This window comes from Muntiacus reevesi, chromosome 5, assembly GCF_963930625.1.
Source record: "Muntiacus reevesi chromosome 5, mMunRee1.1, whole genome shotgun sequence".
Classification (NCBI taxonomy): domain Eukaryota; kingdom Metazoa; phylum Chordata; class Mammalia; order Artiodactyla; family Cervidae; genus Muntiacus; species Muntiacus reevesi.
The window spans coordinates 36,527,331-36,537,942 of NC_089253.1; the positions used below are offsets into that span (position 1 = coordinate 36,527,331).

General features: G+C 46.1%; 1 protein-coding gene across 1 annotated transcript; it reads right to left on the reverse strand.

Annotated features, from left to right (window-relative positions):
• Window positions 1–123: 123 nt before the first annotated feature.
• LOC136169275 (pregnancy-associated glycoprotein 1-like) lies at window positions 124–9,508 on the reverse strand. The gene is made up of 10 exons (XM_065937068.1): window positions 9,408–9,508; window positions 8,163–8,313; window positions 7,099–7,216; window positions 6,837–6,955; window positions 5,437–5,630; window positions 4,403–4,519; window positions 2,677–2,818; window positions 2,491–2,589; window positions 616–764; window positions 124–187 (listed from the first exon to the last, which is right to left on the reverse strand). Exons 1-10 carry the CDS (start codon window positions 9,506–9,508, stop codon window positions 124–126), a joined length of 1,254 nt encoding a protein of 417 aa, XP_065793140.1.
• Window positions 9,509–10,612: the final 1,104 nt, after the last annotated feature.

The window sequence follows — 10,612 nt, forward strand, 5'->3', positions numbered from 1 at the left end:
GCCAGGATGGTTGGTCTCCAGTAGGATGTGTGATCTGAGGTGGGCCATTCAGAACACTCCCTTGAACCATGATGTTTCTGAGCTTCTTTCCTTATGGGTTAGATGACTTCAGGATATAAAACCTTAGGGCAGGTAGCTCTTAACTCCCTCACCTGGTGTAGAAGCCTTAGGGAAGAAAGTTGTCAGCCTAAGACAATCAAAGAAGAGAGAGGGGAAAAAGTGAGAGTGAGAAAGAGAGAACTGATGCTTTCTGATTTCTTGGGTCCAGTCACTGAGATCTTTGGATCTGCTCTGGTTCCTATGTCCCAGATCCCCAGAATCCTTCCAATAAGTTCCCTGTTTCCTTGAAGCCAATTGGAGCTGGGCTCCTCTCAATTGTGTCTCAGACTTGGTACCAGATCCTTCCTGATCATTATGCACCTCCCAGACACAAACAGAGGCACCCATTTGTTTTAGCACCATTAGGAGTGAAATCTTTTATTCTTTACTGAGAATAGGGTTTGCAGAGCACCACATAAAAGGTTCACCAACATCCCTGGACAACAGTGCCCTAAGTGTGAGCCAGTGTGTGTTTGGAGTGGCCTGATTGATTCCTAAACCAGTCCAAGCATTTACGTTGCTGGAGCCAGGCCAATTCTGTCATTTCCTCGATCATAAACAGAGAAATACAGCCTCAGGAAGGCGTCACCCAGGATCCAGGTCTCCGCGTGTTTAAAAATTTCTGTGCCTCCTTTAAAGGTGCTAAAGCAGTGGCCTTGAGAATCCTGGAGGAGTCAGAGATACATACCAGTCAGCCTGAGCCCTTACCCATGACTCCCCCCAATATCCAGACTCAGCACACGTCTTTGTTTTATTCCCCTCTTTTGGTAAGTATCAGGTGACTTTTTCAGCAGCTGGGGATGTGAGGGTTCATCCAAAACAAAAAGGGCCAAGACATGTGGTTGCCAGAAGGAAGGGTGTGGCAGAGGGGAGGACAGGGAGTAGGGGGTTATCAGATGCAAAGTAATATACAGAGGAATGATAAACAACAAAGTCCTACTGAGAGCACACGGAAATATATTCAATATCCAGTGATACACTGTAATGAAAAAGAATAAAAAAGAATATATATTTTTGTATGTGTATAACTGAGTCAGTTTGCTGAGCAGCAGAACCTAAGGCAACACTGACAATCAGTCAGATTTCAATACAAATTTTTTAGAAAAAAACAAAAGTGTCCCATAGTTCTCTTCACACTCTCTGTTTCTTTCCTACTGACTCCATTCTTGCTTTCTCTGCAGAGATTGCCGGTTCTTCTTCGTCCCCACAACCTGTTCTTTATTAAAAACCTTCATTTTTGTATTCGAGTATAGGTGATTACCAATATTCTGAGTTTCAGGTGGATGATGAAGTGACTCAGTCATACATATACATGTATCCTTGTCCCAAAGATACCCCTCCCATCCCGGCTGCCACCTAACATTGAGCAGATTTCCCTGTGCTATGCAGTAGCTTATTGCTGTTTATGCATGTTAAATACACTAATAGCAGTACTCACAACTTGTTCTTTACGTCTTTGCTCAGGCCCTCTGGGAAAACTCCTTGGACCCACACTAACCTTCTTTGGCTACTCCAGGAATGGTTGAGTGACTTACTCTCATGCTCTACCCCCACTGGTCTGTCTGTAGCCCTCGTCACCCCTAGTAAGTCCCCAGTGCCCCTTTGCAGAGCACCTTTGGTGCCATTTGCATGAAATCCAGTGTAGATTTGCCTAGAGACAAGCAGGCCCCTTATTGCTCTATGAGTCTGCGGGGTTAGAATTACTGAAATTCCCTCTCTTCCTCAAAGCCTTCTTTGAGCCCATAAACCTGCTTTGAACTCCCACAGGGAGCTGACATGAAGCCTCCCCCCTGTGTCAGGAATCTATAGTCACTGTGAACCCTTTAGTCACCTAGCATCCAACTTCCGCACAGAGGGATTGGGTATCCCAACTCACAAAGGGGGCACCTGGGCATAGCGAGGGAAAGATGCAGCTGAGACTAGGGCAACTATGTACTTTATCATTCAAACCAGGAAAACTGCGAGAAGGGGAGGGAGAGTGTTACTCCCTCTGGTGGGACAGCACACCGGGACTGTCCCCAGCCATCCTTCTTGTCACGTGGCCTATTTCAGGGACTGCTAGCGCTGACTTTCCACGTTCATGCATCTGAGGGCTCTGATTGAACTGAAGTTATCTGAGGACTGAGGTCCTTAGTGTTCCCCTCTCCTTGTGATTCATACCAGGCCAGCACGGGGTGATGTCTCCACATCGACTTCAGGAAGATCAGTGTCTCAGACTGACCTTTACTTTCAAGTGTTTGGTTTTGTGGGAGGCACTGGCCCAGCTACAGGGGCTCAGGAGCATCTGCCATGTTGTGACATGGCCGGCAGAGGGCGCCTTCCTCCCTGAACCAGCTAAAGGGTTTCTGCAAGTTCCTTTTTGAGAACCAACCCTCAAGGTTGTCCCCTCACCTTGAGGATGTAGGCTTGAGGTGGCACTGGGTAGTCGATACCGTTGATGGTGAAGATAATAGAGGGCAGGGTATTGATGGTAAAACATGAAACGTAGTGCTGTTAGAGAGAGAGGGAGAGAGGTTGGCCCTGGAGATCCTTCTTGTGTGTGGAGCCTGGGAGTGACCCTGTGGCATGACCCTTCACCTGGAAGCCCTGGGGCATGGCACCGATGAGCCTCTGAATGTTAGTGACCATTCTTGTTGGGCCTTGGATCAGTGACGTCCCGGTGTCCACAAGGGCTTCACAGCCACCAGAACAACCAATAAGCTTTCCTTTCATGGAGATGCTGAGAGACAGTGGGACAAAAAGAGCACCAAGGTCACTCTGAGCCTCCCCAGTGCTGCCCCCTTCTCGACTGTCTTCTGAACAGCCCTTCAGAGATGTCAAGCCATCATCTCTTTCCCTGACTCTTTTCCTTTGCGCTCGACATGACACCTTCCTTGATATCCTTGAATGCAATATTTGAATACACCAGGCTCTTTTGTATCTTGACACAAGCTGGTCTTCCTTCCTAGAAGACCCCCCTCCCCTTTGACTAGCAAGTTTCTTCTCCTCTTCCAGATTCCAGCTAAATTGTCATGGTTTCAGGGAAGTCTTTTCCTTGGTGTACATCAGTCTCCTGTCTTGGTCATTCTCTGTAGACCCTTCCTCATGTCTAGCATGTACCAAAGTGACAATTCGCTATGTCTGCGAGGCATTTCTTGCACATCTGCCTTCTCACATGTGAGGGCAAGTTTTTTTCTCATCACGTCCCTAAAGTACCTGGCCCAGAGTGGATGCACAATGCTTGTCTGTTGAATGAGTGAGTGAAGACTGTGAAAATAATGAATAAGGACCATCCAGAGAGCTGTATCCAGTGTCGAACAAAAACGGATCAAATACACAGTGAAGATGGAGGTTCCCTGCAGCGGCAGATTCTCATAGAGCCGGGGAGACCGGCTGCCCTGGGAGAGGGTATCTCCAGCACTGCTCACTCACCCAGCTCAGACACTGATGCCCTGGCCAAGGGATACCTGAGGAGCTCAGGGGACCTCCAAAGGACAGGTCTGAGGGTATTACAGAGAATCCCATCAATTATTGCCCCTTGTTCTCAAGCCATTCCTAGATCCCACCTTCCTGTTCTCTCAGTTACAGCACCTTCTCCACTGTGTGCCTAGGATAAATAATAGGTAGCTAGGTTAAGTGGGGTGTCTTTTATTATGAGTTGCTTTCAGATCTCAAGACTGTGGGCAACCTCTCTCCACTGCTGGCTAGCTTCTCCCTAAGGAGACTAGTTTTCCCCATTTGTTCAGGATGTCCCCTATTTTTAAACTGACATTTATATGAACTGAGAGCTTCCTCAGTCCTGTGTAAACATGGACAGTTGGCCATCTTATCACAGCTCTGTTCAGGCTGAGGAAATCCTCCCTGTTCCTCTTTTCACCACTCTGTAGGGTCCTCTAACCATGTCCCCCACCTCACACTCAGGGGTGAAGCCCTCCCCCAGCTGCACAAGCCTTTCTGGACTCTGTTAAGGACCCTGGACAGAGCCCTGGTCAGGAGGCCTGGGGTGATAATGAATCCATGGGTGGTTTTTGTGTCTGTGTGTTTCTGTGTTTGTGTGTGTATTTGTATGTGATTCTGTGTGTTTGCTTGTGTGTCTGTCTGCCTATGCAATGTATGTCTGTGTGTGTGTTTGTATGTATCTGCTTGTGTGTTTATATGTGCTTGCCATTGTGTATGCATGTGTCTGTGTGTCTGTATGTGTCATTGTGGATGGTGTATATGTCTGTTTGGTGTATGTCTGTGAGTGTATTTGTGTGTGTCTGCCTTGTGTCGTGTACAGATGTGGGAGCATCACTTGGGGTGACCTTCAGAGGGAGAAGCTTACCGGTTCATGTTTACACGCCAGTCACCCACTCGGGACAATGGTACCCAGTTGAGCTGTCCCTTGTAGTAGGCTTTGTCCACGCCACCCAGCATCAGTACACTGCTGTTCATCCTGCATCTGTAGAAAGAAGGAAGAGGGTGATCTTTGGAGGACAGTAACAGCAGCACTGTCAGAACTGTGCTTGTCCACTCATCAAGGCCCTGAAAATGTCCCTATTTACAGATGCAGAAATTGAGTCCATGAGTGACCGTGAACTGGACCAAGGTCAGTTACTGGCTCATAAGTGGCACAGAGTAGGGTAGAAACTTGGCCACCTTCCCTGGGCTCCACCTACCCAAGCTTCTGAAGAGTTCTGGACCTCCTGTGACCTGAGTGCTCAGAGATACCCTCAGAAGACAGTGTGCTGAAGGTTTTGGCTTCCCCTTGCCTCAGGCCAGAAAAATAAAGGCCTGAAAGTGCTAAAGGTGTGGTTTCAGGCTCACCTAGGGCTGGCACCGCTAGCCTGTGATCTGTGCTGCCCATAGGGCCCCCACACTCAGTAGGGTATCCCACCTCTGCTCTCCCTGGCTTGAAATCCCAATACTTGTTAAAAAAGGATTCCCACACTTTAGTTTTGGGTCCCACACTTCTGTTTTGCACTGGATCCTGCAAATTGTGTAGCTGGTCTGGGCTGCCAGTGAAATGTTAGTAAGGAAGGAAAGATTTCCACCATCCCTCTCTTTCCTTCCATTTCAAAATCATCAGTAAATCTTGTTGCCTTTTCTTCCAACTCACATCCTGATACCTTGCATTAGTCTTCATCTCCAATCACCCCCTACACCAAACCACTGCTCTTGAGTCCAGGAGCATGGTTGTGTTCCAATACAATTTTATTTATAAGGGCCAGTAACGAAGCCAGGTGGGGCCCTGGGGCCATAGTTTTCCTGGGTTAGATTATCTCTCAGGATACTTCTTTATCAAGTGTTCTATAATTTTCTTGCAACTGAAGCATCTTAAGCTAATTTGGAGAGAGGGCTTATCCAGCTCAGACTTACTTGCTCAAGTAGAAGGCAAAGACAGGCTCAGAAATGGCACCTTGATTCTTCAGGTTGTCAAAGATGGGGATGGCTCTTATGATGGACATGTTGGGGTAGTTCAAGCCCAAGACGCCATCAAAGGGTAACCCGTCAAATCCATATTCCTCCAGACTTAGACCAAACGGCTGGCCATTGCTTACAAGGTGCCCAATCTGAGGGAGAGAAAAGTGTTCCCACTTACAGATTTGTGAAGTAGGGCTAGGACTGGACTGGGGAGCATTGCCATTAGATCCTCAGAGAAGAACTGAGGCTGGGTTGTGTCTTTGGTGCACCTCAGACGGTTAGACCAAGCTGAGGAGAATTTGGATTCCATTTGTGAGGGGTTGTGGATTTTAAAACATCTGCCCCTCTGAAAAAAAATCATCTGCTTGAGTCAAATTGGCATCAAGTCTTCTATACAGTTGGGGCAACAAAAAGTCAGGACAGGACCCAATGGTGTCCCCTTCAGGATAATATGAGTAGAGAGCAAAACAGTCTTCTCTTTGTGACCTAATGACAGAAATGGACTGCATTCACTGTAATATACTGTGGATTCTGCATCTGCCCAGGAAGACAGAAGCCAAAAATACAATCTAGCTTGCAGGCTTCTATGAAGGTACTGCCTGGGAAATACAGTTTTGGGGATATGTGTGTGTTTGTGTGAGTGTGTATGAGAGAAAGAGAATAAAAGAGAGAGGAGAACTACTCAGGTACTTTGGGGGAAGTAGGTCATAAGTTTTATTAGACTCTCAAAGTCTCTCACCCCCTAGAGTGAGAACTCATTTATCAGGCCCCTCTGACATCTCTGTACTCCTTCTTTCCATATTGGATATTGGAAGGACTTGACTGCCCCCAGGGTCCCCAAATCAGTTTGATTCTGCCCCCAAATACCCCACGGCAACTTCAGTCCTGAGAAGCCAGCCCAGCTCCACTGCTTACCACATGTGTGACCTCTGCAAGGCCCTTGCTATCTGTACCTCAGTTTCCTCATCTGTATTATGAGCTAATCGAAGCACCTGCTATGTGGGGTTGTTGCAGGATTAAACTAGCTACTACCTGAAAGTGCCTAGAACATTCTGAGAATTTAAAAGTGGGTGTTTTCCCTCCCCCACTTCTCACTCCCAGCAAAATGAACCTTGAACTGCTCATGGGCAGAGGAGCTGCAAATCCACAGCCCAAGGCTCTCTCTGGGTTAGCTAATCGGGGAGTTTGTATGTCACCATGGGTGCTGTCTCCCCAGGGACAGGACCCTGTGGGTAATATGGTCAATCACTAGGGGAGTTTAGTGTAGGATGGGTCCTGCCAGGTGGGCCTGCATCTGTTTTGTAGCTGTGGTCACTCCATTCCCAGTCCTGACTCAGCTTCTGTTTACACATTACCCGAATGGTGTCATAAGCAAGATATCCCTTTACTCTCCCAGATCCATAGGTGATGTCAAAGGGCTTGTTCGTATGCCGGTAGGTGGAAGACTCCAGATACTTGAAGGTAGTGTGTGTATCTGCAGACACAAGAGATGAGTGTCAGACAGTGACACTGTCAGATGAGTCAGACACACTGTCTGATGAGTATCAGGTGTCAATGATGAAAAAGGGGGTGTTGGACAAGTAAAAGATGGGAGGGTTTGGGGGTGTCTGTACTCACAACAAACGGGACTGGAGCAAAAGATGGAGGGCACCCACAAGTCAGATGAGCCTGTGTCAAATACAACCCGGAACTGCTGAGGGGGTGATCCAATGGTGATGTTACCAATGTACATGAGCTACAGGGACCAAGAAGGGTGGGTTAGTGTAGATCTGGCTCCCCTTGATTTCCACACTGCTTCCTCCCTCTGGGTGTCACATGTCTCCCAAGATCACTTTCTAACCACCATGCTGCTCACAATGTTTCTCACAGAGGTGCCTGCATTTGATATTTTTTCCTGCACTACACAGCATGAAGGATATTAAACCCATGACCAAGCATTGAAGAAGTACCTCCTGCATTCGAAGTCCAGAGTCATGACCATTGGACCCCCAGGGAAGTCTTGGTGCCTTCATTTGAGAAGTTTTCTAATCTCTCCAAACCCAACCTGAGCACCTCTGTCTACAGGAGATCCTCTTTGATCAACAACACTCACTCCCTCTAAACTCAAACCACATCTAATCGACACCACACAGGTGACCCTTTCATTTGACATGTATTTACTCTTTGCCTCGCTCCCAGGCTGGCCTGGGCATTCTTGCAAACAAAATGAGCCCTTTTTTTCTAATCTAATAAAAACAATCACAGTGTTAGATTCTTATGGCATTACATGGAATAGTAAATTTTTACTGCCGTGGTTCTTGCATCTGTGGAAGTTGAACTCCTCTGCCTGGGGATTCACAATTACTTTGCAGTTGGCTTTACCTTTTGATCAGAGATGGCTCGCCCTTTATCTGTAACTGAGTGGCTCACTTAGTTCAGAAAACAATCTCCCTCACACTAATAACACATTTTTGACACAGAAATGGATGTTTATCTGCCACCTGGTCATTGCTGGGCCTAGTCACCACAGACCAAGAGTTGAGGATGAGACTGCCTTCTCCTGTGGTAATGGGGTCCCTGTTCCCCAGTGTTCCTGCCTTCTGCAGGAGCCCCAGCCCCAACATCTGACCTGCAGATGAGCCCCAGTGCTAGGCCACACCACCAAGGGGCGCGGGGGAGCACCATCCTCCCGACACACTCACATCCAGGAAGTTCCTCAAGGGTACAGAAGTTATATTTGAGTTACGAGTAGAAATCTTGGACAGTCTATAAGCGCGTTCCTTCAGGAAATTGTTCAGCAAGCCTTTTTCACCGAGGGTTTCTTGCATGATGTTCACTTTCGTTAGAGGTATTCTTTCACCAAGCATTGGGGAAAGAAAACAAAGGAGAAGCACCAATTAGCTGTCAGTGTTAAGGTATAGCTGTCATTGTAATGACACTGTGTATTTTCCAATCATTTTTATGAATGTCACCTTATTATCAGAATTTTATGCATATACCATGGGAAAGACATAGATTTGAAAATAGGTTCTGTTCTGTAATCTTGTGTAAGCCATATGAAAATGTGGGGTCTCAGTCTCTTCCTTGGTAAAAAGATGGAATGTAATAATTCCCACCATCCAAATAGAATATTTTGGGAATAAGTGAAGTGATGGATATAAGGTACCTGATAAATAGGAAGTCTCAACAATAACAGCCGTTAGCATTGCTGTTGCCATCCCACTGCACCCTTCTCATAGAAGCTCAGGGGAGGAGGTAGAAGAGGGGTTCCTAGTTCTCTTTTACAAGGGAGGAATTTGAAATGCAAGAGGTTTGTGAGTTGGCTGTGGTCACACTGCTTCTCAGATATAAAACAGTGTGTAAGTAGCTGTCCCAATCTTTCTCCAAGTTGAAAGAGGAGAGTTGAAAGAAGAATCCAGGAGATAGGGAACAAGTTAGGGAAATTCAGAGGCTCAAGAAGGAAGGATGAGTCAAGTGAAAAATTAAAAGAAAGGAAAACAACACAGAGAGAAATACACTAACAGAGAGTTCCAAAGAGATGGAGAGATAAATGACAGTGATACAGAGATGCAGACATAGACATATACACACTGAAGTAGAGAGAGAACAAAGAGGACATGTTGAAAAAAACGTAGAAAAAGTGCTATTCCACAGGACCACACCATCATCTGCATTGACTGTGCACTGAACAATTGCAAGGAGTTCCATTTTCAATAGGTCATGAGATGACTGGACTCCAAGAGTTGTGCAACCATGCAAATCTCGTCAAGACCCTTGCTACTTTCCTGTAGCAAGGTACATATCAATAAGTAAGAGGTGAACTTTAAGACTGTCAGGGAAATATTCCATTCCTTTCTAAACCTGATGGATGGAAGAATAATCAGATGAAAAAAAAAAAAAAAAACTTGAGAAAGAAATATGATGTGGCTTACAGTCCCCATACTTACTTGACTATGCACTCTGAGAAGGCTACCAGCCCGAGGAGCACAAGCCACTTCATGCTTCTTTCCTGGCTCCAAGTACTCAGGGAAGTTTGGATTCTTAGCATGTAGTGGTGACCAGGAGCCCCTAGTTATATATGCTCTGACCTGCCCTAGTTTTCCATTTTAGGCCACTAATGGATCTGATAAAAACACAAAGCTCTCGATAAAATCTATACCTCCATCAGTGTCCTTGATGAGTGGAATTTGAAGCTTCTCAGCATACAGAGAATTGAACTGTAATCTCTTCCTTGAAGCTTGGCTGGAAAATCAAACTGATTTTCATGGACATCTAAGAAGATGGAGAACCTTGCCTACTTGGAGAAACAACTGCTAAGAACATCATAAAAATGGATACTAGGGGCCATGCTCAACATTCTTGGTTTCGTGTCATCTTCCTAGCCACTTCATGAGATATGCATTGCTCTCTTCGTTGGAGAGGAGATTGCTAGGAGGATAAGTTGTCAAATGGCAAAGTGAAGACTTCAGGGACAGCTGAGGGACATACAACTGGCCTTAGGTAGTGGGTCTAATGGGAGAAATCAGGGGCACCTATGATGCCAGTCTGCATCAAAGATTTAGGGCAGAGCAGTCCTTCAATTGCATGGTTTCAGTATTGGAAGAAATGTCATATGAACCCACAAGATATTTTATATCATCCGACAAATGTACAAGGATGAAGTGTGTGCTGGATTCTGGGAAAAAGGCTTAAAAGTAAAGGCTGATCAAGACAAAAGTAGTGTTTATCTTATGCAACCTAGCAGTCTAGTTCTCACAAGCTCATGGCCCCAGGAGGTAAGAGAAATGATAGTAGGACTAGGTGGCCATGCTGGATCCAGGGCAGCACAGGCCTGGCCACTGGCAGCAGACTTTCCTCCACTTCAACCATCCTGGAAAGCAGGCCAGTTGGCCATGTTTTCAAGTAAGAAGCCTGTATATTTATGTACAATTTGCTGATTTTAATGTTAGCAACCAATTTTTCCCCCTGAAAAAACAGTGGGAATGAAATCTCCACAGTGATGTGTGGAATCAGCCTTCAGTCTCTGCAGGTTTTCATTTCTGGCCTAGAGTTGGGAGTGCACTGGGGAAAGAAGGTATTTAATTCAAGTTGAATGATTTACAAAGAGACTGAATACATACTAAGCATGTTTGTTTCCTTTCTATTTATAAAG